Source organism: Symphalangus syndactylus, chromosome 17 (assembly GCF_028878055.3).
Source record: "Symphalangus syndactylus isolate Jambi chromosome 17, NHGRI_mSymSyn1-v2.1_pri, whole genome shotgun sequence".
Lineage (NCBI taxonomy): Eukaryota > Metazoa > Chordata > Mammalia > Primates > Hylobatidae > Symphalangus > Symphalangus syndactylus.
The window spans coordinates 12,938,474-12,965,529 of NC_072439.2; the positions used below are offsets into that span (position 1 = coordinate 12,938,474).

At 53.1% G+C, this 27,056-nt stretch overlaps 1 protein-coding gene across 19 annotated transcripts in view; it reads left to right on the top strand.

Moving 5' to 3' along the window:
* Positions 1-6,150: 6,150 nt before the first annotated feature.
* Positions 6,151-27,056, top strand: part of CELF5 (CUGBP Elav-like family member 5) — a 73,697-nt gene continuing 52,791 nt past the window's right edge. For 4 of the 19 annotated variants that reach the window (XM_055248344.2, XM_055248345.2, XM_063620677.1 and 1 more), the window contains exon 1: positions 6,151-6,499. In XM_055248344.2, coding sequence (XP_055104319.2) covers positions 6,241-6,499 — 259 coding nt within the window. In that variant the 5' untranslated portion in view covers positions 6,151-6,240. Of the gene's footprint in view, positions 6,500-6,878; positions 7,116-27,056 lie in introns of those variants that run through there. The other 15 variants (XM_055248355.2, XM_055248341.2, XM_055248352.2 and 12 more) reach the window with 8 other exon arrangements.

Sequence of the window (27,056 nt, forward strand, 5' to 3'; positions counted from 1 at the left end):
GAGAAAAGAATAAGCTGTGTTGGCTTCGATACCCAAATCCTCCATCTGACAGCCGTGACTGCTAAATCGGCTCTGCTTCCCTTCCTGTTTTCAAGTTTTAGACTTTCTCGATTCCAAAGTGATTCACGGTCGTCGTGGGAAGACGAGAAAAATTCAAAAGAAGAAGAAAGAAAGGCCGGGCATGGTGGCTCACGCCTGTAATCCCAGCACTTTGGGAGGCCGAGGCGGGCGGATCACGAGGTCAGGAGATGGAGACGATCCTGGCTAACACGGTGAAACCGCGTCTCTACTAAAAATACAAAAAATTAGCCGGGCGTGGTGGCGGGCGCCTGTAGTCCCAGCTACTTGGGAGGCTGAGGCAGGAGAATGGCGTGAACCCGGGAGGCGGAGCTTGCAGTGAGCCGAGATCGCGCCACTGTACTCCAGCCTGGGCGACAGAGCGAGACTCTGTCTCAAAAAAAAAAAAGAAAAAAACCCAAGGAGAAGGAAGAAGAACAAAAGGCTTGCAGATTCCTTTTGTTTGTTTGTTTTTTGTTTTGAGACGGAGTCTCGCTCTGTCACCCAGGCTGGAGTGCGGTGGCTCCATCTGAGCTCATTGCAACCTCCGCTTCCCAGGTTCAAGCGATTCTCCTGCCTCAGCCTCCTGCGTAGCTGGGATTACAGGCACCCGCCACCACGCCCAACTAATTTTTGTATTTTTAGTGGAGACGGGGTTTCACCATGTTGGCCAGGCTCATCTCAAACTCCCGACCTCAGGTGATCCGCCTGCCTCAGCCTCCCAAAGTGCTGGGATTACAGGTGTGAGCTGCCATGCCCTGCCACTCCCATGCACTTTACTTCCTCAGTAACAGCCATGGCACAGGCATCCTGCAGTGACCAGTCCCCCCAGACTGCATCCACTAACAAGTCAGGGAGCCGGCCTGTGGTATCCAGATGTACCAAGGCTCACAGCTGTTCTCTGTGCTCACCCACCCCCTTAGCTGTGCAAGGGATGAAATTCAGGAGGCAGAGTGCTGGATTTAAGCGCCCAGAAGTCAGACCCGAATTCGACTGGGCTCTTGTTTTGGGTGGAAGAGGAGGAAGAGGCTGAAAAAAGTGCATCTTTGGCTCATAGGAGTTTGTGAGTTTCTCTTTTGATTTTCTTTTCTTTTTGAGACAGAGTTTTGCTCTTGTTGCCCAGGGTGGAGTGCGATGGTCCAGTCTTGGCTTACTGTAGCCTGGACCTCCCTGGGCTGAAGCGATCCTCCCACCTCAGCCTCCCAAGTAGCTGGAAGCACACGCGCCTGCCACCATACCCGGCTAATTTTTGTATTTTTTGTAGAGTTGGAGTCTTGCTATGTTACAGCTCAGGCTAGTCTGAAACTCCTGGGCTCAAGCAATCCTCCCAGCTTGGCCTCCCAAAGTGCTGGGATTACAGCCATTATTTTTCTTCTTTTTTTTTTTTTTGAGACGGTGTCTCGCTCTGTTGCCCAGGCTGGAGTGCAGTGGCACAATCTCGGCTCACTGCAATCTCTGCCTCCCAGGTTCAAGCATTTCTCCTGCCACAGCCTCCCGAGTAGCTGGGACTACTGGCACACACTACCACGCCCAACTTTTTGTATTTTCGGTAGGGATGGGGTTTTATCATGTTGGCCAAGATGGTCTCAATCTCTTGCCCTCGTGATCTGCCTGCCTCGGCCTCCCAAGGTGCTAGGATTACAGGTATGAGCCACTGCACCCGGCTAAATTTTTGTATTTTTAGTAGAGATGGGGTTTCACCATGTTGGCCAGGCTGGTCTTGAACTCCTGACCTCAAGTGATCCACCTGCCTTGGCTTCCCAAAGTGCTGGGATTACAGGTGTGAGCCACTGCGCCCGGCCAGGCGTGATTTTTAAAATTCTTATTAAGGACTCTCCCAGAACGCCAGAGGCTCATGGGGCTCTGAGCATCCTGCTTGAGTCTCCATGGAGACGAAGCCTGTGTCTCCTGGCCGACTCCACCAGCCCCAGTGCCACGCTGTGCCTGGCCAAGCCTCAGCTGAGTCTAAGCACCTGCGTCTGTGCTGGGCCGAGTGGCAGGATGTTGTGGGAGGACCCCTGACCCCTTGCCCAGTTCTGCTCCTCACCCAGTCCTGATGTTCTGTTCCATCTGGGGGCGGCCAGGAGGCTGCCAGTAACAGCAATGATAAATAGCCATTCACTGAGCAAAGCTCCCAGACACTCTGCTAAGCCCACGTTTTAGCTCATGAATCCACACCACACCAGGACCTTCACCATATCCTCTTTTTCTTTTTCTTTTTTTTTTTGAGATAGCGTCTCACTTGGTTGTCCAGGCTAGCGTGCAGTGGCGCGATCTCGGCTCACCGCAACCTCCGCCTCCCAGGTTCAAGCAATTCTCCTGCCTCAGCCTCCCAAGTAGCTGGGATTACAGGTGCGTGCCACCACGCCCGGCTAATTTTGTATTTTTAGTAGAGACGGGGTTTTGCCACGTTGGCCAGGATGGTCTCAAACTCCTGACCTCAGATCATCTGCCCGCCTCGGCCTCCCCAAGTGCTGGGATGACAGGCATGAGCCGCCGTGCCCGGCCCCTCTCCTCTCTCTTTAGTCCTGCTTGACAAATAAGGAAACTGAGGCTCAGCTGCCTGATGCGTGGGGAGATGGTATGGGATGGGGGAAAGTGTGTGTGCTCCAGAGTCTGGCCTCCTGGGTTCACATCCCAGCTCTCTTACTGTGTGGTCTCGCACCAGCCACTGGAGCTCTCTGGGCCTCAGTTCCCCCTCTAACGCGGGTGGACATTTCATACAAATGGCGTCACACACAGAAGAAGTGTAGTCTTCTGTGTTTGACATCTTTCACCAAGAATAATGTCCTCAAGGTATGGCCTGGATCAGAGCCCCATTGTTTTTTTTCATGGCTGAGTCGTGTTCCATTGGCTGGATGGAGCACAAGATGTCCTCTAAAGCCAGGCGTGGTGGCTCACACTTGTCATACCAGCACTTTGAGAGGCTGAGGCGGGAGGATCGCTTGAGCCCAGAAGTTTGAGGCCAGCCTGGACAACATAGCAAGACTCCATTTCTACAAAAAATTTAAAAATTAGCCAGGCATGGCGGCATGCACGTCTGTGGTCCCAGCTACTCCAGAGGCTGTATTTTTAGCAGGAGGATCGCTTGAGCCCAAGAGGTCAAGGCTGCAGCAAGCTATGATCATGCCACTGCACTCCAGCCTGGGTGACAGAGCAATACCCTGCCAGATAAGTAAATAAATAAATAGGTAAAATTGTAAATTAGCCAGGTGTGGTGATGAGTGCCTGTAATCCCAGCTACTAGGGAGGCTGAGGCATGAGAATCAGTTGAACCCAGGAGGCAGAGGTTGCAGTGAGCCGAGACTGCACCACTGCACTTCAGCCTGGGCAACAGAGCAAGAGTCTGTCTCAAAAAATAAATAAGAATTAAAAATTAAATTTTAGGCTGGGCGCAGTAGCTCATGCCCGTAATCCCAGCACTTTGGGAGGCTGAGGTGGGCAGATCACCTAAGGTCAGGAGTTCGAGACCAGCCTGGCCAACATGGTGAAACACATCTCTACTAAAAATACAAAAATTAGCCAGATGTGGTGGCACATGCCTGTAATTCCAGCTACACTGGAGACTGAGACAGGAGAATTGCTTGAACCCGGGAGGCAGAGGTTGCAGTGAGCCGAGATAATGCCACTGCACTCCAGCCTGGGTGACACAGCGAGACTCTGACTCAATAATAAATAAATAAATAAATAAGTACATTAATGAAATTTTACACTAGTTGGGTGTGGTGGGGTGCACCTGTAATCCCAGCTACTCAGGTGGCTGAGGCAGGAGAATCACTTGAACCTGGTAGGTGGAGGTTGCAGTGAGCCAAGATCACACCATTGCACTTCAGCCTGGGTGACAGAGAGAGAATCCATCTCGAAAAAAATAAAAATGAAAATAAAATTTTAAATGGGTGTAACTCTATGGAGGGAAAAAGAAGGCTGAGAAAGGAGGTAATGGTCACTGAGCGGTTTTAGGTAAGGTAGATGCAGAAGTTGATGGGAAATTAAGGAATGAGCCACACATCATCTGGGGAGAGGGCATCCCAGACAAAGGGTACAGCCCGTGCAAAGGCCCTGAGGCAGGACCGCACCTGACAAGTGAGAGGAACAGTGAGGAGGCCTGTGTAGCTGCAGCAGTGAGGAGGGGGAGAGAGGGAGCAGGGGAAGGTGGGGACGAGGCAGAACAGGATACGCAGAGCCTTGTGGGCCTCAAGGAGGACTTGGGCTTTAATTTTGGGACATCTTTGGGAAGTTTTTTTTTTTTTTTTGAGACAAAATTTCACTCTGTCACCTAGACCAGAGGCAGTGATGCGATCCTCGTTCACTGCAGCTTTAATATCCCAGGGCTCAACCGATGCTCCCACTGCAGCCTCTGAGTAGCTGGGACCAAAGGTGCACACCAACCACACCTGGCTAATTTTTTTTTTTTTTTTCTTCTCAGAGTTTCACTCTTGTTGCCCAGGCTGGAGTGCAATGGCGCAATCTCGGCTCACTGCAACCTCCGCCTCCCGGGTTCAAGCGATTCTCCTGCCTCAGCCTCCTGAGTAGCTGGGATTACAGGCATGCACAACCACGCCGGGCTAATTTTGTGTTTTTAGTAGAGACAGGATTTTCTCCATGTTGATCAGGCTGGTCTCGAACTCCTGACCTCAGGTGATCCACCCGCCTCAGCCTCCCAAAGTGCTGGGATTACAGGTGTGAGCTATCGTGCCCAGCCTGTTTTCTTATTTTTTACAGCAATGGCGTCTCACTATGTTGCCCAGGCTGGTCTCCAACTCCTGGGCTCAAGTGGTCCTCCTGACTCTGCTTCTCAAAGTGCTGGGATTACAGGTGTGAGCCACCACAGCCAGCACGTATTATTATTATTAATATTATTGATGAGTTTCATACATAAAGGATCACGGGCACTTTAGAGCTGGGAGATATTTTCAGTATGTCTCCTGTCATTATCAGTGAGAGCCAGCATCCCTTCTTGTTGATGACATTATTGATGAGTTACATACTTAAAAGGCCAAGGACACTTTCTATGTGTAAGCACCCTGTAGAACTGGAAGACACTGGCCGGGCGCGGTGGCTCACGCTTGTAATCCCAGCACTTTGGGAGGCCGAGGCGGGCAGATCACGAGGTCAGGAGATCGAGACCACAGTGAAACCCCGTCTCTACTAAAAATACAAAAAATTAGCCGGGCGTGGTGGCGGGCGCCTGTAGTCCCAGCTACTCGGAGAGGCTGAGGCAGGAGAATGGCGTGAACCCGGGAGGCGGAGCTTGCAGTGAGCCGAGACTGCGCCACTGCACTCCAGCCTGGGCGACAGAGCGAGACTCCGTCTCAAAAAAAAAAAAAAAAAAAAAAAAAGAACTGGAAGATACTTTTACCATTTCTCCTGTGCTGTCGTGATTAGTGGGAGCACTTTCTGTCTTGCTCTAGATTAATTATTATTAGTATTGTTATTATTAGTTTTTTTTTCTTCAAGACAGAGTTTCGCTCTTGTTGCCCAGCCTGGAGTACAATGGCACAATCTTGGCTCACTGCAACCTCCGCCTCCTGGGTTCAAGTGATTATCCTGCCTCAGCCCCCGAAGTAGCTGGGATTACAGGCGCCCGCCACCGAGCCCAGCTAATTTTTGTATTCTTTAGTAGAGACGGAGTTTCACCATGTTAGCCAGGCTGGCCTCGAACTCCTGACCTCAAGTGATCCACCCACCTCGGCCTCCCAAAGTGCTGAGATGACAGGCGTGAGCCACCGCGCCCAGCCATATTATTAGTGTTATTAATATTATTGAGAGTTACCTGCTTTAAGGATCACGGGCGCTTTCAACGACGAGCCCCCTACATTACCCCAGCAACTTTTGACATTCTTCCGGCCGTTGCCCTCCGCGGGAGCCGGCGGGGCCCCCTGGGAAGCCGGCTAAGGCCCGTCCCTCCCGCAGCTCCGCCCTCGCCCACCCGTAGGCGGGGCCCGGGGCCCGCCGGCCTCAGTTTCCCCCCACGGCCCGGGGATGCGGGGAGGCGCCGGCTGCCCCGCGCGGCGCGGCCGCCAGGGGCCGCTGCGGAGCTGCCTTTGTGGTCCCGATGCCGGGGCGGGCGCGGGCGGGAGGAGGGCGCGGGGGCCCGGGAGGGAGGCGGGAGGCGCGGCCGCCGCTCCAGCTGCGAGTCCGCCCGCCGCCCGCCGCCGCCGCCGGCTCGGTCCCGCGCCCGCCATGGCCCGCCTGACGGAGAGCGAGGCGCGCCGGCAGCAGCAGCAGCTCCTGCAGCCGCGGCCCTCGCCCGTGGGCAGCAGCGGGCCCGAGCCCCCCGGGGGGCAGCCCGACGGCATGAAGGACCTGGACGCCATCAAACTCTTCGTGGGCCAGATCCCGCGGCACCTGGACGAGAAGGACCTTAAGCCGCTCTTCGAACAGTTCGGCCGCATCTACGAGCTCACGGTGCTCAAAGACCCCTACACGGGGATGCACAAAGGTGGGCGCCCGGCCCCCTCCCCCCTCCCCCCTCCCTCCGCCTCCCACCCCACCTTCCGGCATCTTCTCTCCCCCCATCCCCATCCCTCCTCTGCTCACCTCCCTCCTCTGCTTGCCTCTGCCGGAGCATCGGTTCTTACCCCCTCCCTCCCACCCACCCCTCCTCCCCTCTCTGGGGGTGCAGCTGACAGATCCGAGCGGGCCCCCTCCCCTCCTCCGCCCCCTCTCCCTCCCTCTCCACCTTCCGGCATCTCCTCTCTCTCTCTCTCTCTCCCTCTCTCTCTCCTTTTCTCTTCTCTTCCATCTCCCTCGACCTCTCATCCTTCCCCCCACTGCACCCTCTCTCTCCCTCCCTCCCTCCCTCACCCTTCCATCCCCCAGACCCCCACCCCTTCCTCCCTCCCTCACCCCACTCTTTCCTGCCCGTTTGCCAGGGGAGCCTCGGGAACGCCGGCACCCCTCCCTGCCCCCCCACCCCCATTCATTCAGCCTCCCCAGGCCCCGTCGGGGAAGTTTGCACCTGCGGACTCCATTGCTTTGGTTATTTTCACAAAGCCAGGCCGGCGGGGCAGGTCCGGCCGCGGGGGACACGGATGCCCAGGACCCCAGGCTAATCGGTAACTACAAAGGAAGACGGGTTGGGGGCGCCCGGCTCGGGGGGACGCGCCCGCCTCGCCTGCCTCGGGTGGCGGAGGGGCTCCCGTCGCTGCCCACCCCCTGGCCCCACCACCTCCGCGTGGATCAGCATTCTCTCCTCCATTTCTCTGCCCTCCCCCTCCCCCGCCTCCACCTTGGGCTCAAGTTGAAACTGGCGGAGCCTCTTAGCAATGTGTTGGGGTCTCAGGCCCAAGACAATGAGCTTGGATGTGTCCATCTGGGCAGAGCCCAAATTCTGGGGTGGACAGGGAGGAGGAGGGAGGCGTGGGCGGCCTCAGGCCTGTCTGCCTCCCTCCCACCGGATTCTCCCTCCCATGGCATCCCGGGTGGGGGTGTCCAGCAATTGTATCCCCAGCCCTTCTTTCCCATCATGGGCCCAGCGTCTGAATTGGGGTGGCTTTGACAGCCTTCCTGTCAGGTGTTGGGGACTGGGGGTGCCACTTCAAAGGCTTTGTGCTGGACACCCCCAGCCCTCCCCCTCCCATCCTCCAGGAAGACCCTGGAGAGGCCTTGGGGAAGGACCGGGGCCCATGACCTATTTTAGACCCACTTTTTCCCCAGCGCTGCGTGCCCGGTAAGCATGAATGCATGTTTATTGAATGAATGAATGAATGAATGAATGAATGAATGAATGAATGAATGATGGGTTCAAGAAGGACCTAGGGAGGGTTTGGTGAGATGGGGCCCAGGCCTGTCACTTCAGCTAGACCCTCCAGCTGGTTATCTTGAGGGAGAGGAAAGAAACCCCTCCCCATTCCCCATCTCTTTTCAAAACCAACCATCACACACACACACACACACAAAATTGGGCCTGAAAAATCTAACTCCTCCGTGTGGCCTAGGAGGGCAGAGGGGCTCCCATGCGGCCCCCGTAAGTCAATCTCTGTAGTCCAGAGGTGATAGATGGGCTTTTCCCACACGCCCCCACCCCTGGGTACACCCAGAGCACCCATTTCTAGAAAGATTCCCCTGGGAATGGGAAAGTCCACGTGGCCCCCCAAACGGTTGCATTGAAAGGCCGCTGGTTGAGCTCTAGGTCGGAGAGACAGGTAGGGGTGCAGGGACTGGAGCATCCTGGTGACTCTTCTTCATGTTTTTTTTTTTCTTCTTCTTATTTTTAAATCTCTGGGAAACCTGGGCACAGGAGAAGTGAGGGGTGAAGGAGGGGCTGGGGCTGGGTTTTCACTTGGCCCTGAGCCTCAGTTTCCCTGCTGTCAACAGAGCAGGACCATGACGCATCCCCAGTTCTTTTTTTCCAGGTTGGAGAATGTTGGGGTCCCTGGGGTACCTCGGGGGTATTTCCCATCTGCGGGCTTTCCTTGGAGGGTGAGAATTGAGAAGCCGTGTGCACGACAGCCGGCAATCACCCTCCACTTTTTAGGGGTCCCACGTCCGTCTGTGTGTGAGATACAGGGGCTTCACCTCGTGTTGAAAATGGGTCCAGTACTCTCAGGGCAGTCAATCCCCACCTGTGTGGGGCCTGGCTGGACTTCACCTGGTCTTTGCCTGCAGGTGCTTGGCACGAAGGGGTGGGGGGGTGTCTTCAGAATCAGCATCTGTGATCCGGGTTTGCTTTTGGGGCTCAGCTGTGTGACTTCTGGCTAGTGACTGCCCCTCTCTGGACCTTGGCCGAAGGGAGGTGGAATGGTGAATGGGAAGCCAGGATTTTTGGGGAGAGGAGTGAGTTCAGACACCTGCCACCAACACGACTTTATTAGGGCTGTTTCTGGGAGCCCTGGCATGGTATAATGAACAGGCAGGGCCTTGGGGGTGTGGACCCCAGGCCTGGAGAGAAATCCCTTTCCCTGGACGCCCGGCGGGGCCCATGAGACTGGGCACAGGAGATCTGTAAGGAGTAGAGTGGGGTGGGATGAGAACGCCCTGGAGGTGCAGCCGGCTCCTGGCACAAGCCCGGAGGGGGTCAGCTGGTACCACCTCTAGCCCTTCCTTGGCGTCTAGGCGGCAGGGACTTGTTTGATTTCCCCATGGAAGCCATCGCCATGGAGGTGGGCTCTAGGTGACAGCGCATTTCTGGGAAACTGAGGGCTGGAGAGACATATCCTGGGTCCCACATTTACCAGAGCTAGGGCCCCATTACCCCCCCGCCTTCCTTCCAGGCCAGGAGAAGCAGCTGTGCCTATATCTATGTGACATAGGGGTGACAGGTTCCCCGAAGCCAAGAGTGAGGCCCCCAGAGATGGTGCTGGGGACGGAGGGGCCCGTGACAGCTGACAGCCACAGCTCGCCTGGCCGAAGGTGGCATGGGGGCAGCCAGATTCCTAGAGGCCGTGCTGAGACTCAGAGAAAGGCAGGAGGACTCATCCAGGAGTGGGGGCAGGGGTAGGGGGAGAGGGATGCGTTGAGGTGGTCCTCCGAAAGAGGGCAGGCCCTGGGGCGCTGGGTTTGTTTTCAAGAGAGGGAGAGAGATGAGGACACACACAGAGAGAGAGAGACATGCAGGGAAAGAGAGATGGAGAGACCCACAGAGAGACAGAGACAGAGAGGCATAGACAGGGAGGGGGCTGCAGAGAGATGGAGACCCACAGGAAGACCACAAGCCTGCTCCTGGCAGAACTCCTCAACCAGAGAGAGGGGACCTCCCCCAGGAAGGACCCCCACCTCAGGCCAGGGGCTCAGGCCATGAACTGGAGTCCGGGATTGGGGCTCCCACTGGCCCCCCTGCAGTTCCCTGCCCCGGGGACCCTCCCTCCAAGGCAGGCACCTCTGGAGCTGTGGCTGCCCCTGTCTACGGATGGTGGCTGCCTGGGTGCCCACCCTGCCAGGGGAAGGTGCCCACGGTGGTACTGGTCCACCGCTGCCACTGGGCCCCCGTTTATGGTAATCGCATATACATTTGCATGTTAATGACAATATTTGTCTTAAAGCGGAGGTTGCGCTGGGGGACGGTGCAGGTGGGGGGGGGCCGGCGGGGGCCCGGGTGGGGGCCCGCGGTTTCCATGGGAGCACCAGCTGCCGGCTCGACTCGGGAGGGGGGGGAGGAGGAGGCTGTAGCAGGCTGAGCTCTGAGGCGTGAGATTCCGCGTGTGACGCACCAGCCCCAGGGAGAAGGCGGGCTGGGCGGCCTGGCGGGGGGACCGCCGGAGCAGTTGGCACTCCTGGTGGTGGCGGGGACAGCGGCAGGGGGCTGGGGGCGGCTGGCAGGGTTGGCCGGCGTGTGTGTGTGTGTGTGTGTGTGTGTGTGTGCGCGCGCGCGCTCCTGGGAAGGACCCCTGCCGGGGTGCTGTGTGGCTTCAAGCTGGGCGCGCCCCTCTCTGTGCCTCGTTTTCCCCTGCTGCATATTTTCTCATTTATTTAACAGACTTTAATAAGGCCCCGGAGTCTCACACCTGTGACTGTGACATCGTTTCTGCACCTCCCTCCCCCCGCCCCCCGATTCAGGCAAAGAACATTTATTGAACGCCTACTGTTTTCCAGCATTTATGCAGAGCTGGGCATTTGGTGTGAACAGAATTCCTTATAGGATTCATGATGGAGTGGGCTAGATGTTAATCCGTCCACCTGTATGACCAACATTTATTGAGCACTTGCTGTGTACCAGGCCCTGTTCTAGACCCTGGCCTACTGGGTTGGGCAAAACAGATAAAATCTGCCATCCCTACCCCCTATCCAGACCTCCCCTCCCACGAGATTCCAGTTTAGGGGACAGAGACAGCTGAGGAACTGGGCTTACAAGGCACCAAGCTCAGGAATCTGATGGCAAAACACACACCAGCAGTGACAGCCCAGAGGGGGGCCCTGCCCCCACAGGAGTGGAGGCCAGGAGGGCTGCCTGGAGGAGGCAGTTAGTGTAGGAGAGTCGTTGAGAGCTTGGAGTTGAGATGAGTCTGGTTTCTCTGCATCTTGTGGCCTTGGGCAGATGTCTTCATCCCTCCAAGCTGCAGTGGGTCTTCCCGTTTCAGAGGAAATGAGGGAGGGGAGAGCAGAAGTGGCAGGAAGAGCAGAGAACAGAAGAGGCTCCTGGCATGGGGCCGGGCACAGAGTATGTGCTTGGTCAGTGGGAGCGGGCTTATTACATGACTACGCTGAGGCCCGAGGTGTGAGGAGGATGCACTGATGGGGAAAGGTGTTCCTGACAGTGTGCAAGGGCCCAGAGGGGCACTAACTCCAGGGAAGCTCGGGTGCAGGGAGGAGGGAGTTTTTGCCCTGGTAGGAAAGGAGCAGAGGGGCTTGGGAGCTCAGGGTCCCCTTCTTCTATGGAGTCACCTGTTGAGGCTCTTCCGAGGGGTCTTAGCTTGGGGCTGGACCCAGGAGGTTATCTCTGAAGTGGGCTTGTGTCTCTCTTTCACCTCTCAAATTGGCAAGTGAGGCCTTGGCCATTGGAAACACCTTTTAGGACCACGCTCATTCATTCATTCATTCATTTATTCATTCACACAACACTTCTTGAAAATCGTTTGTGGCCTTACCTTGTACTGAGCAAGAGGGGTCTGAGGCCTGAGCTAGGCATTGGCACCTATAGTCCAGTGGTCTGGGTTGGGTCAGAGGGAGGGATGCAGGGTTGAGGGAACTGGATAATGAAGTGGGAGCTCTGCCTGGAGGAGGGGCATTAGAATTGGGGCTTTGAAGGATCGATAGGAGCTTTCCAGGTGGAGAAAGTATTTTATTTATGCATTCACAGAAACACTTACTGTGTTTCAGGCCCTTTGATGGGCATGAAACACAGCAGTGAACAAGATAGGTACATGTCTTGACTTCCTGGATATAGGGAGAGGGAACTGGATCTATGAAGGCCTGGAGGCATGAAGAATTTGCACAGCTAGGGTAGAGGACGGATTAGGTGAGGCATGGGAGATGAGGCTGGAGAGTCAGCATGGGCTGGACCAGGAAGGCCTCTGATGCTGGACTGAGCTTGGACTCTTTCTTGAGGGCACTGGGGGGACATGGAAGAGTTTAGAGCAGGGAGGAACTCAGGCAGACCTGCATGGGAAGCAGGCTTCACATCCTGTTAACTCCCATTGCCACCACCAGCCTCTTCCCAACCTCCCAGCCTTGCTCAAAATATGCTCATTTCCTTCACACCTGGATGGACAAAATAGAAGCTTCCAGTTGGGGTGAGGCCCACAGTGTGGGAAGAGAGAAATACAAAGAAGCAGATGTGTGTTCCGATTACATTGGCTCTTAGAGAACCAAGTTCCCCTCCTCCATGTGAACCACAGGAGGAGATCGGAGCCGAGAGGGGCAACGCTCAGCCCAAGTCATACAGCAGTACAGCTGGGCTTCACGCCTCCCAGCCTGAGCTTTGACCCTCTCTGGAAGGAAAGAAAGAAACATGATTTTGGAAACATAGACCAGCCACCCAGGGAGGCTGGCTGTCCTTGAACTTAAGATGATCAGGGCCAAAGGGAGGGGCTGTTAGGTTTGGAAGACACTGGCCTAGCAGGAGTCCAGTTGGTCTGGGGTCATAGTCAACATCAGTGATATGTAAGCTCTAGGAGGGCAGAAACTGTGTCTTGTTTGCCATTTGGAAGTGAGCTTGCGGATGAACAAGGGCATGAGGAAATGAGAGGATCTGGGGATTGGAGAATGGATGGACTGGCTAACGGATGGAGAGATGGATATGTGAATCAATGGATACAGACATGGATGGATGGATGAATGGGTGACAGTGACTCTAGATATGAGTGGATTTGATGGATAGAAAAGTGGGTAGATCAGTGGAAGGTTTGAATGTATTGATGGATGGGTGAACGGATGGATGGGTGGATGGATGGATGGATGGATGGATGGGAGGGTGGATGGATGGATTTATGGATGGATGGATGAGTAGTGGATGGATGGGTTTGTAGATGGGTGGATGGATGGATGGATGGATGGGTGGGTGGGTGAATGGATGAGCAGGTGGGTGGATGGATGGATTGATTGGTGGGTGAATGGATGAGCAGGTGGGTGGATGGATGGATTGATTGGTGGGTGAATGGATGAGCAGGTGGGTGAATGGATGGATGGATTGGTGGGTGAATGGATGAGCAGATGGGTGGATGGATGGATGGATGGGCGGATGAATAGATTGGTGGATGATGGGGGGGTGATGGATGGGCAGATGGATGGATGGGTGGGTGGGCTGGTGGGTCAATGAGTGCATGGATGGATGGATGGGTAGGTGGGTGGATAGATGAGTGGATGGATGGATGGATGGGTGGATGGATGGATGCATGAATGAATTAGTGGATGAGTGAATGAATGGATGGATGATGGGTAGATGGAGAAATTAATGGTTGGATGGATGGATGAAAAGATGGAAGGGTAATTGGTGGATGGAATACTAGATAGATGGGTGGGTGCATGGATGAATGGATGGATGGATGATGGATAGAAGATGGGATAGACTGAAGGATGGAAGGATACTTCCTCAACCTTTACTACCTTCCTCCTCACCTGGTGAATACGAATGTTCATAACCTTTGCTCTCAGACAGACTTGGTTCCAATCCTGGCTCCATTTTTTAATTTCTGTGTAATCCTGAAAAAGTCACCTCATCTTTTCTGAACCTTAGTTACTTTGTAAAAGAGAAATAATACAGATAGCTAGTTCACAGAGCAGTTGTCAAAATTGGAACTAATTTATATGATGTGGCCAGGCGTGGTAGCTCACACCTGTAATCCCATTGTTTTGGGAGGTTGAGGTGGGAGGATCCCTTGAGCCCAGGAGTTCAAGACCAGCCTGAGCAACACAGCAAGACACTATCACTACAAAAAATAAAAACCGTATCCAGGTGTGGTGGTGTGCACCTGTAGCCCCGGCCACTCAGGAGGCTGAGGAGGGAGGATTGCTTGATCACAGGAGTTAGAGATTACAGTGAACTATGATCGCACCACTGCATTCCAGCCTGCGTGATAGAGTGAGACCCTTTACAGAGTGAGTCTGTAAAGAAAAAAAAAAAATGTGGTGTGATTCATGTAATTAACCTGAATAATGACCTGCATATTGTAGGTGTTCTCCATAAATGGTCAGGCAGTCAAAATAGTCAACAGGCTGGCTGCGGTATGTCACGCTTGTAATCCCAGCACTTTGGGAGGCTGAGGTGGAAGGATTGCTTGAGCCCAGGAGTTCCAGACCAGCCTGGGCAACATAGCAAGACCCCTTCTCTACAAAAAATAAATTTAGGCTGGGCGTGGTGGCTCACGCCTATAATCCCAGCACTTTGGGAGGCCGAGGTGGATGGATCACCGGAGGTCAGGAGTTCCAGACCAGCCTGACCAACTGGCCATGGAGAAACCCCATCTCTGCTAAAAATACAAAATTAGCCGGGTGTGATGGTGCTTGCCTGTAATCCCAGCTACTCGGGAGGCTGAGGCAGGAGAATCGCTTGAACCCAGGAGGCAGAGGTTGTGGTGAGCTGAGATCACGCCGTTGCACTCCAGCCTGGGCAACAAGAGCGAAACTCCGTCTCAAAAAAAAAATAAAAATTAAAAATAAATAAATAAATAAATAAATAAATAAATAAATAATTTTTTTAAAAAGCTGCACGTGGTGGCATGTGCCTATAGCCCTAGCTATACTTGGGAGGCTGAGGTGCGAGGATGGCTTGAGCCTGGGGAGGTGGAGGCTGCAATGAGCCATGATTATGCCACCGCACTCCAATCTGGAAGACAGATCTAAACCCTGTCTCAAAATTAAAAAGGCAACAACTTTATTAAGTCTGTATTGTGTGCTAGCCATTGAGTGAGGCTTGAGGACATAAGGCAATTCAGGGGGGCCGGGCGCGGTGGCTCGAGCCTGTAATCCCAGCACTTTGGGAGGCCGAGGTGGGCGGATCACGAGGTCAGGAGTTCGAGACCATCCTGGCCAACATAGTGAAACCCCGTCTCTACTAAAAATACAGAAAAAAATTAGCAGGGCTTGGTGGCGGGCACCTGTAGTCCCAGCTACTCGGGAGCCTGAGGCAGGAGAATGGCGCGAACCCGGGAGGCGGAGCTTGCAGTGAGCCGAGATGGTGCCACTGCACTCCAGCCTGGGCGACAGAGCCAGACTCTGTCTTAAAAAAAAAAAAAAAAAAAAAAAAAACAATTCAGGGGGTAGGAGAGAATGATGATAAACTAGGAAACGAAGTTGAGATAGGTGTGAGTTGCTGTGAACAAACTGAAGATGTGTGTTGGGAGATGACAGCTTTCCTTGGGGGCCAGAGATGGCCTTTCTAGGAGGTGACGTTTGAGATGAGACCTGAATGACAGATGGGAAGGCTGTTACTCTACAACCAAGGGAAAGGCGTTCCAGGCAGAGTGCAGAGGCCCTGAGGCAGGACCACCACATCTGGTGTGTTGGAGGAACAGCAAGGAGGCCCTTGTGTCTGGAGCAGAGTGAGGAGGGGGAGAGAGGGAGGAGGAGGGGGAGAGAGGGAGCGGGCCAGGGTGTTGAGCGGGTTCTGTATGTCTTGGACGGACTTTGGTTTTTTACCCCAGGAGAGGTGGAGCCCTGGAGACCTGTGGCAGGGGAGGGATAGGGTCTCTTAGGGGAATCTGGACAGTGTGGATTCTGGGTTCTCCATTTTTTAGATGGGGAAACTAAGGCACAGAAGGCCCTAGAATGTGTCAGAAAGCTTCCGCCACTAGCCTTATGCCTGGCTCTTCTGAGGAGCTCCTGAAAATGGCAGTGCCTGGAGGTAGCTGGAAGACAGTGGAGCAGGCCCCTCGATGCCCTCCCATTCTCCAGCAGCCTTTGAGGGTGAGGTCTTTATATCCAAGAGGATTTGCGTTCTTGTCCCTGACCCTCTGCTAGGGGGAAGGACCAGAGGGCGTGCCCCTAGCAGAGCTAGGAGCCACCAGAAGAACCTTGTACACATAGGGAAATGGAGGCCCAGGTAGAGGAGGGGAGGGGAGGTCAATTCACCAGCTCTTGGCAAGGGAGGTGAGGAAGAGGAAGGGATCTAGTGATGTGGTTCGTTCTCTCTCTCTCTCTCTCTCTCTCCCTCGCTCCCTCCCTCCCTCCCTCCCTCCCTCTTTCAAGAGATTGGCGTCTCACTATGTTGCTAAGGCTGGTCGCAAACTCCTGGGCTCAAGCAGTCTTCCCGCCTTGGCCTCCCGAAGCATTGAGATCGTAGGTGTGAGCCACCGCGCCCAGCCATGGTGTGGTTCTCAATGGGAGTTATTCTAGGACACTTGGCAATGTCTGGAGACATTTGTGGTTGTCATGATTTGGGGGTGCTTCTGGCTGCGAGTGGTGTCGAGTGGGCGGAGGCCAGGAATGCTGCTCAATACCCCACAGCACCCAGGGTGACAGATGATCCGGCCCCAAGCATCCACAGTGTGGAAGCTGAGAAACCCTGGTCCAGGGTACACCAGTGACCTGGCTTGGGCAGTTGGCGCTCAGTGCAGTGTCCTGGGGATGAGGCCTGAAGGTACCTAGGACAAAACCTGGGAATGCCCTTCACTTCCCTCTCTCACAACAACAATCCCACCTCCATCCCTTCATCAGCAGATTCTGATGGCTCTGCCTTCAAAACCTCTCCAGAATCTGCCCACTTCTCTCTCCTCTGCCTTCGCCTGGTCCAGCCCCCACATCCCTCACCTGGACCAGTGCAGTCCCTGTGCCCTTGTCCCTGGCTCCCAAATTCATGCCCCACAGTCTGTCCTCACCGCAGCGGCCACCAGAGAGCGCCTGTGAGCACGTGAGTCAGGACCCGTCCCTCCTCTGCCTGCAGACCTCCGTGAGGCCCACAACGTCCTGCGTGACCTGCCCCATCCTCTTCATACCATCCCCTGCCCCCTCTCTCCTCCTCATTCACTCTGCTCCAGCCACACTGGCCTCCTCGCTGTTTCTGCAACAGGCAAGTCACGGTCCTGCTCCAGAACCTTTGCGTGGGCTGTGCCCTCTGCATAAATTCTTCCCCCAGATACTCACATAGCTCCTTCCTTTCTCTTCTGTAAGCTTCACCTTTTTTTGTGAAACCGCTGTGATGGCAGGATTTGTAATCTAGTCACTCCCAGAACTTTAAGTTCCTTTTTCCTGCTTTCCTTTTTTTTTTTTTTCCTGTGCAAACGAAGACTTCTAACATACCATATATATCACTTTTAATTTTATTCACTTTTTCTCCTTCCTAATAGACTGTAAGCCTCATTAGCACAGAGATTTTCACCTTTGTGTGTACTGCTGTGTCACCAGTGCCTAAAAGAGTGCTTTGAACATCACGCGAGGATGGATGGGTGGGTGGGTGGATGGATGCATGGACTGGTGGATGGATGAACGTTTGGACAGATGCATGGGTGGATGGATGGAAGGGTTTGTGGATGAATGGGTGGATGGATGGATGGATGGGTGTGTGGATGGATGGACGGCTGGATGGATAGATAGAAGTGGGGGTAGGTGGATGAGTGGGTGGATGGATGGGTGTGTGGATGGATGGATAGATAGAAGTGGGGGTAGGTGGATGAGTGGATGGGTGGATGGGTGGATGGATGTGTGGACAGATGGATGGGTGGATGGGTGGATGTATGGGTGGGTGGATTGGTGAATGAATTGTGGGTGGATAGGTGGGTGGGTGGATGGGTGGATGCTGGGTGGTGGGTGAATGGGTGTATATTTGGGTGAGTGAGTGGGTGGATGGATGGATGGGTGGATGAATAGGTGGGTGGGTGGATGGGTGGATGAGCGGATGGATGGATGGATAAGTGGATGGGTGGGTGGATGGATGAATGAATGGATGGATGAATAGGTGGGAGGATGGTTGACTGGATGATGGACAAATGGATGGGTGGACAGTTGGGTGGGTGTATGGATGGGGAAATTCCTGGTGTAGTGATGGGGACTGAAGCCATAGGAGTCAAGATGCCTGGGCGAGAGATCGGAGTCCAGAATGAGCCCCAAGGAACCCACATATGTCAGGCTGTGCAGAGGAGCAGGCAGCATGGAGGCTGAGGAGCCACAGCCAGCAGGGCTGGACCTCATTTGGAAGCAGCATGGTTGACGTAGGGTCCAGGAGGAGGACACCAGGGCCTCAGAACAGGAATCAAGGCATTTATGCTTGCATTGAGGGACAGTAAAAAGGGAACAGAGCCTGTCTGGCTCGGTTTTCCTAGTGAATTTGGGGAGAACTTTGGGCTGGGAAGGTGGAGGAAGAAGTGGAGAGGATGAGCAGCAAAGCTGAGTAGGTGGAGAAGGGAGAGTCCTGTGTCTTTTTCAGTGCGGCCTCATGGTTCCCATTTGGTGGATGAGACTGTGAAGGCTCAGACAGGTTAAGTGGCTGGCCCAAGAGCACACAGCAGAAAGGTACTGAGCTGGCTTTGATTCTTATCTCTAATCACTAGATTACAGAACTGAGTTAAAGACTAAGAACTTGGGGACCCCTGCCATGCAGGAGGTTCAGGATCAAAGAGGTTGAGATGGGAGGGGGGATCCTGGCTGGGGAGAGAAGGAGAGGATGAACAGCAATGTATGCCTTGTGTCTGTTTCCCCAGCACCATCGGTGCATAGTAGGTGCTCAGAAATATTGAATGACTCTGAGCTAGACATGGCGGGGAGGGGAAGGACAAAAATGAATCTAGGCCAGGTGCGATGGCTCACGCCTACAATCCCAGCACTTTGGGAGGCCGAGGTGGGAGATCACCTGAGGCCAGGAGTTTGAGACCAGCCTGGTGAAACCCCATCTCTACTAAAAATACAAAAAACTAGCTGGGCATGGTGGCGGGCCTGCACCTGTAATCCCAGCTACTCGGGAGGCTGAAGTGGGAGAATCGCTTGAACCCGGGAGGCGGAGGTTGCAGTGAGCTGAGATCGCGCCACTGCACTCCAGCCTGGACGACAGAGCAAGACTCCATCTCAAAAAAAAAAAAAAAGTAAAGTAATAAAGAATGGCTACTCCGGCCAGGCGCGGTGGCTTACGCCTGTAATCCCAGCACTTTGGGAGGCCGAGACGGGTGGATCACAAAGTCAGGAGATGGAGACCATCCTGGCTAACACTGTGAAACCCCGTCTCTACTAAAAATACAAAAAATTAGCTAGGTTTGGTGGCAGGCGCCTGTAGTCCCAGCTACTCGGAAGGCTGAGGCAGGAGAATGGCGTGAACCTGGAAGGCGGAGCTTGCAGTGAGCCGAGATCACACCACTGCACTCCAGCCTGGGTGACAGAGCGAGACTCCATCTCAAAAAAAAAAAAAAAAAGGGAAAGTAATAAAGAATAGCTACTGCATAGAGCAGCCGCCTGGGCTGCTTGTTGGCAATTTTTATGGTTACTCCTTGATCATATGCTAAACAAGAGGTGGATTATTCATGAGTTTCCGGGGAAAGGGGTGGGCAGCTCCTGGAGCTGAAGGGTCCTCCACTTTTAGGATAATTTCCTGACGTTGCCATGGCGTTTGTAAACTGTCATGGTGCGGGTGGGAGTGTCTCTTAGCATGCTAATGCATTATAATTAGCGTGTAATGAGCAGTGAGGATGACCAGAGGTCACTTTTCACCCTCATCTTGGTTTGAGTGGGTTTTGGCAGCTTATTAACCACATCCTGTTTTATAAGCAGGGTCTTTATAACCTGTATCTTTTGATACCATTCTGCCAACCTCCTATCTCATCTCGTGATTAAGAATATCTAACTTGGCCGGGCACCGTGGCTCACGCCTGTAATCCCAGCACTTTGGGAGGCCGAGGCGGGTGGATCACGAGGTCAAGAGATCGAGACCATCCTGGCTAACACGGTGAAACCCCGTCTCTACTAAAAAAATACAAAAATTAGCCAGGCGCGGTGGCGGGCACCTGTAGTCCCAGCTACTCAGGAGGCTGAGGCAGGAGAATGGCGTGAACCCGGGAGGCGCAGCTTGCAGTGAGCTGAGATCCTGCCACTGCACTCCAGCCTGGGTGAAAGAGCGAGACGCTGTCTCAAAAATAAATAAATAAATAAATAAATAAATAAAAATAAAAAGAATATCTAACTTGGCCAGGCGCCGTGGGTCACGCCTCTAATCCCGGCACTTTGGGAGACCGAGGCAGATGGATCATTTGAGGTCAGGAGATCGAGACCCAGCCTGGCCAACATGGTGAAGCCCCCTCTCTACTAAAAATAAAAAAATTTGCCGGGCAGTAGCGGCACGAGTTGTAATCCCAGTTACTAAGCTCCTATTCAAGATAGAGTTGCTCTGGTTGAAACGCTTCTGACAGTACTTCCCTCTGATATCCCCCAAACCCTGAGATCCCACAGGGCCCAAACTAGGGTTCATGTCTTTCTTCCAAAGTGCACCTCCTCCTGGGTTCCTACCCGGGTTTGTTGTCCCAGGGCTTTCTTAACAAATGACCACAAACTGGGGGGCTTGGAACAGCTTCTCCCAGTCCTGGAGGCCAGAAATCAGCTATCAAGTTGTGGGTAGGGCCTCACTTTCTCCAAGGGGAGGGTCCTTCCTGCCTCTTTCAGCTTCTGGGGACTCGGGATGTCCTTGGCTGGTGGACGCATCACTGTGGTCTCTGCTCCATCATCTCTGCGTCTGCATCTCCTCTCCTCTGTGTTATAAGGACACTTGAGGCCGGGTGTGGTGGCTCATGCCTGTAATCCCAGCACTTTGGGAGGCCACGGCAGGTGGTTCACTTGAGGTCAGGAGTTCGAGACCAGCCTGGCCAACATGACGAAATCCTGTCTCTACTAAAAACACAAAATTAGCAGGGTGTGGCGGTGGGTGCCTGTAATCCCAGTACTCAGGAGGTTGAGGCAGAATTGCTTGAATCCAGGAGGCGGAGGTTGCAGTGAGCCAAGATCACACCATTGCACTCTAGCCTGGGCAACAGAGCGAGACTCCATCTCAAAAAAAAATAAAAAATAAAAATTAAGGACGCTTGTCCTTGTGTTTGGGGCCCACCTTCATCTAGCATGACTTCATCCCAAGTTCCTTATTGAAATCTGCAAAGCCTCTTTTTCCAAATCAGGTCACATTTCAGGTTCCAGACTGGCTATATCTTTTTAAAAATTTTATAAAATTAATTTTAAATTTTTTGAGGCAGGGTCTCACTCTGTCACCCAGGCTGGAGTGCAGTGGTGTGATCATAGTTTGCTGCAGCCTCAACCTCCCAGGCTCAAGGGATCCTCCCGCCTCAGCCTCTTTGGTAGCTGGAACTACAGGTGTGAACCACCACACCCAGCTAATTTTTTTTTTTTTTTTATTAGAGACAAGGTCTCACTACATCGCCCAGGCTGGTGCAAACTCCTGAGCTCAACCAATCTTCCCGCCTCAGCCTCCCGAGTAGCTGGGACTGCAAGTGTGCGCCACCATGCCCGGCTAATTGTTTTTAATTTTTACTAGAGATGGGGTCTCACTATGTTGCCCAGGCTCGTCTCAAACTCCTGGGCTCAAGCCATCCTCCCATCTCAGCCTCCCGAGTACCTGGGACTACAGATGTGAGCCACCATGCCCGACTAACTTTTTTTTTTTTCAGTAGAGTTGGGGTCTCACTCTGTTGCTCAGGTTCAGGATGGATGTAGCTCTTTTTCGGGGAGCCACCATTCAACCCATTACATCCTCACACCCCACCATCCAAGTGCATCCCAGACATCCTTGCCTCCTCCCTCCCCTCCCCTCGTCCCCTACCAAAGCCCTGCCTTAGATTTTCCTGTCTTTGTCCCCATGGCCCCCTGGTTCAGTCTTCACCTTCTCCCATCCTGACCTTGACTCTGCCCCCTCGCTGGCCTCCAGCCTTCTGTCCTGCACTCCAGTCCCTTCTTCGTGCTGGCCCCAGGAGGCTCTTTCCTGCACCTCTGACTGTGCCCAACCCCTGCTCAAACACCTTCCACGGCTCCCCACTGCCCTTGACATCAGTCCAACAGTTCTTTGCCTGTTTCACCCTCATCTGTCCCCTCCAATGGCATCCCCCATCTCCTGCAACACACTTTTTTTTTTTTTTTTTTTTTTTTGAGGCAAGAGTTTTGCTCTGTTGCTCAGGCTGGAGCGCAGTGGCGAGATCTTGGCTCACTGCAACCTCTGCCTCCCAAGCTCAAGTGATTCTCCTGCCTCAGCCTCCTGAGTAGCTGGAATTATAGGTGCACACCACCATGCCCAGTCAATTTTTGTATTTTTAGTAGAGACGGGGTTTCATCATGTTGGCCAGACTGGTCTTGAACTCCTTACCTCAAATGATCCACCCGCCTCTGCCTCCCAAAGTGCTGGGATTACAGGCATGAGCCACTGCACCTGGCCTTTCTTTTTCTTTCTTTCTTTTTTTTGAGATGGAGTCTCACTCTTTCACCCAGGCTGGAATGCAGTGGCATAATCTCGACTCACTGCAACCTCTGCCTCCCGGGTTCAAGAGTCATTCTCGTGCCTCTGCCTCCTGCGTAGCTGGGACTACAAGCATGCGCCACCACACCCAGCTAATTTTTGTATTTTTAGTAGAGAGGGGGTTTCACCATGTTGGCCAGGCTGCTCTTGAACTCCTGACCTTAGGTGATCCACCTGCCTTGGCCTCCCAAAGTTCTAGGATTACAGACGTGAGCCACTGCACCCGGCCCTACCACACACTTCTGAAAACCTATGTCCCACACACCAGGCAGGCTCTTCTTCTATGGCGCCAGCTCCAAGAAGCATCCTTCAGGAAGCCCTCTCCAAGCAGAACCAGCCTGCCTTCAGAGCGTCCCCAGCCTTGCCTTTCTCTTGGCCCGGGCTGACCACATAGGGTGTGGAGGGAAGAGGAGTGTCAGGCTCTGCCTCCTGCTAGCAGGAGGACCACAGAGAATCACTTCCCGAAAAAGAGCATTTTCCTGGGCTGGAGACTGGAGTGTCCTTTCGGGCTGAGGTCCCCAGCTGCCTGGGCTGGAGAAACTTTTCCATTGAGCATAACTCATGTTCCCCAAGGATCCCCCACCTTGGTCCCCGATATACCCTTGGGTCTTGAGAGATTTGGGTGCAGTGCATTGTCTACGAACTTGAAGATTAGTTTTTTTTTGTTTTTTTTTTTTTTTTTTTGAGACGGAGCCTTGCTCTGTCGCCAGGCTGGAGCGCAGTGGCACAATCTTGGCTCGCTGCAACCTCCAACTCCCTGGTTGAAGCAGTTCTTCTGCCTCAGGCTCCCGAGTAGCTGGGATTACAGGCACGAACCACCACGCATGAGCCACCATGCCCAGCTAATTTTTTTTTTTTTGTATTTTTACTAGAGATGGGGTTTCACTGTGTTGGCCAGGATAGTCTCGATCTCCTGACCTTGTGATCCATCTGCCTCAGCCTCCCAAAGTGCTGGGATTACAGGCGTGAGCCACCATGCCCGGCCTAAAGATCAGTTTTTGTCCAGGCTTTGAAAATAGGGTGGGTGCAGATTGCCAATCACTGAGCATTCTGAACCGTTGATCCCAGGTGGGCATTCCCTGTCTACCCGCTCCAGAACCCCAAGGCTCTCCAGGTGTGCAGGGAGGCTGCACACTTGGCTCTGGTGCCCTTGCCGTCTGGGGCAGGTGTGTGGGGTGGAAGTGGCTGGGGCTGGGACATGGTGAGAGGCTCACCTGGCGTGGGTGGGGGATAAGCTGTGGCTCAGGCTGAGGCTTCCTTCAGGGGGTCCCTCTGGGTCTAGGATGCAACCCACCAGAGCTCTCACAATTGAAATGGGATCCACAGGGCCCTCAGCATTTGCTCCAGCCCCATGTTTCTGAGAAAGATGGCACTAGTTTGTTGTTGTTGTGTGTTTGTTTGAGACAGAGTCTCCCTCTGTTGCCCAGGCTGGAGTGCAATGGCGCTACCTCGGTCCACTGCAACCTCATCTCCCGGGTTCAAGCAATTCTCCTGCCTCAACCTCCCGTGTAGCTGGGACCGGCTAATTTTTGTATTTTTAGTAGAGATGGGGTTTCACCATGTTAGGCAGGCTGGTCTCAAACTCCTGACCTCAGGTGATCCACCTGCCTTGGCCTCACAAAGTGCTGGGATTACAGGCATGAACCACCATGCCCGGCCCAAGGTGGCACTATTTGAAGATTATTTCTAGGGAAGCAGGTATGCCAAGAGGCTGTGTTCTTCCTCATATTCCTCGGGGGAGAATTTTGGAAAAGATGCAAACACCAGGCAGTGGATCTCAGTGGTTAGTGCATGGTCTGCGGAGCTAGACTACCTAGATTTAAGCCCTCGACATTTGGCCGGGCACAATGGCTCACACCTGTAATCCCAGTGCTTTGGGAGGCTGAGGCGGGTGGATTACTTGAGGTCAGGTGTTCAAGACCAGCCTGGCCAACATGGTGAGACCCCGTCTCTACTAAAAAATAAAAAAAAAAAATTGGCTGGGCGGAGTGGCTCATGCCTGTAATCCCAGTACTTTGGGAGGCCAAGGCGGGATCACCTGAGGTCAGCAGTTCGAGACCAGCCTGGCCAACATGGTGAAACTCCATCTCTACTAAAAATACAAAAAAATGGCTGGTGCAGTGACTCACACCTGTAATCCCAGCACTTTGGGAGGCTGAGGTGGGTGGATCATGAGGTCGGGAGTTCAAGATCAGCCTGGCTGAGATGGTGAAAATCCTGTCTCTACTAAAAATACAAAAATTAGACAGGCACAGTGGCAGGCGCCTATAATCCCAGCTACTTGGGAGGCTGAGGCAGGAGAATCGCTTGAACTCGGGAGGCGGAGGTTACAGTGAGCCGAGATTGTGCCATTGCACTCCAGCCTGGGCAACAGAGAAAGACTCCATCTAAAAAAAAAAATTAGCTGGGCTTGGTGGCAGGTACCTGTAATCCCAGCTACTCAGGAGGCTGATGCAAGAGAGTCATTTGAACTTGGGAGGTGGAGGTTGCAGTGAGTTGAGATGGTGCTGCTGCACTTCAGCCTGAGTGACAGAGCGAGACTCCATCTCTAATAATATAATAATAAAGCCTGGACATTCTACTTACCACCTGTGTGACCTTCGGCAAGCCACTTCCCCTCTCTGTGTCCCCGTCTCTCATCTGTAAAATGAGAACAACGCCAGCAGCTACTTCATAGGGGCTACTATGAGTATTAAATGAGTTACTATAGAGTATTAGCTTATTCTTTTCTTTTTCAGTTTTTTCTTTTTTTCTTTGGTTTTTAATTTTGTTTTGGGGTATTTGTGTATGTGTGTGTTTGTTTTTAAATTTTTTCTGAGTATAAGCTTATTAACATTAAATATCAATGGAGTTTTTTTGAGACAAGGTTTTGCTATGTTGCAAAACCTTGGCTGGAGCCAGGCTGGAGCACAGTGGTGCAATCATGCCTCACTGCATCATCGACTGTCCAGGCTCAAGTGATTCTCCTGTCTTGGCCTCCTGAGTAGCTGGGACCACAGGCACATGCCACAACACCCAGCTAATTTTTAAAATTATTTGTAGAGATGGAATTTCACTACGTTGCCCAGGCTGGTCTTGAACTCCTGGGCTCAAGCGATCCTTCTGCCTCGGCCTCCGAAGGTGCCAGGATTCCAGGTGTAAGCCACTACACCTGGCGCAATGGACTTCATTAACATCACTGCACGTCTGTGCTGATGGGGTACTGTACGAGTTTGTAGGCGCTGCCGTAACCACACACCAGAGACAGGGTGGCTTAAACAACAGAAATTTATTTTTGCTCAGTTCTAGAGGCCAGAAGTTCGAGATCAAGGTGTTGGCAGGGCTGGTTCCTTCTGAGGCTATGAGGGGGTGTTTATTCCAGGCCGTTCCCCTGTAGAGTTCCTTGTCTTGTAAAGGCATCGTCCCATCTCCGCCTCCATCTTCACGTCCCCCTGCCTGTGCGTGTCTCTGTGTCTATTTTTCCATTTTTTATAAGGCACCAGTCTTATTGGATCAGGGCCCACCCTGATGATCTCATGTTGACTAATTCCATCTGCAATGACCCCGTTTCCAAATAAAGTCACATTCGAAGGTCCTGGGGATTAGGACTGCAAATTATGAATTTGGAGAGGGGGAGAAGCACATTCATAACAGGAACTGTGAATCAAAGCTCTATTTATCCAGGGGTGGGTAAACATTACGCATTTTCACCAGCTAGAAACGACAAGCAAAGAGGCCAAGAAGAGCTTGGGCTAAGAGATCACGGAAGCCATAAGGAAGATTTTCAGCACCAGGGACAGCGACAAGGCGGGCTTTTGTGAGCATGCGTCTGTGTGTGGCGTGTGCATGGGCCTGTGCGTGCGAGTGTGTGTGTGTGTGTGTGTGTGTGGTATGCATGCAGTATGTGTGTGTGCGTGGTGTATGTGGTGTGCATGAATTATTGCACTGTATGTGTGTAGTGTGTGTGGTGTGCATGCATCTGTGTGTATGGTGTGCATGCGTCTTGTCTGCGTGTGTGTGTATGCATCTGTGTATGAGTGTGTATGTAGTGTGTTGTGCATGCATTGTGTGTGATGTGTGTGGTGTGTGCATGCATCTATGTGTGGTGCACATGTGTCTTGTCTCCGTGTGTGTGCGTGTGTGGTGTGTGTATGCATCTGTGTGCATAGTGTGAGTTGTGCATGCATTGTGTGTGTAGTGTGTGGTGTGTATGCATCTGTGCATGTGTGTGTGGTGTGTTATGCGTGATTTGTGTGTAGTGTGTGGTGTGTGCATGCATCTATGCTTGTGTGTGTGGTATTTGCATGCGTTTTGTCTGCATATATGTGTGCATATGTGGTGTGTGTATGCATCTGTGCGTGTGTGTGTGTAGTGTGTGGTGTGTGCATGTGTCTTGTCTGCATATATGTATGTGTGGTGTCTGCATACATCTGTACGTGTGTGTGTAGTGTGTGGTGTGTGCATGCGTCTTGTCTGCATGTTTGTGTTCGTGTGTGGTGTGTGTATGCATCTGTGCGTGTGTGTGTGTAGTGTGTGGTGTGTGCATACATCTGTGTGTGTTGTGCATGTGTCTTGTCTGCATGTGTGTGTGGTGTGTGCATCTGTGCATGTGTGTGTGTGATGTGTGTATGCATCTGTGCGTGTGTGTGGTATGTGTATGCATCTGTGTGCGTGTGTGCGTGTGTGCGTGTTTGTGTGTATGCATCTGTGCGTGTGT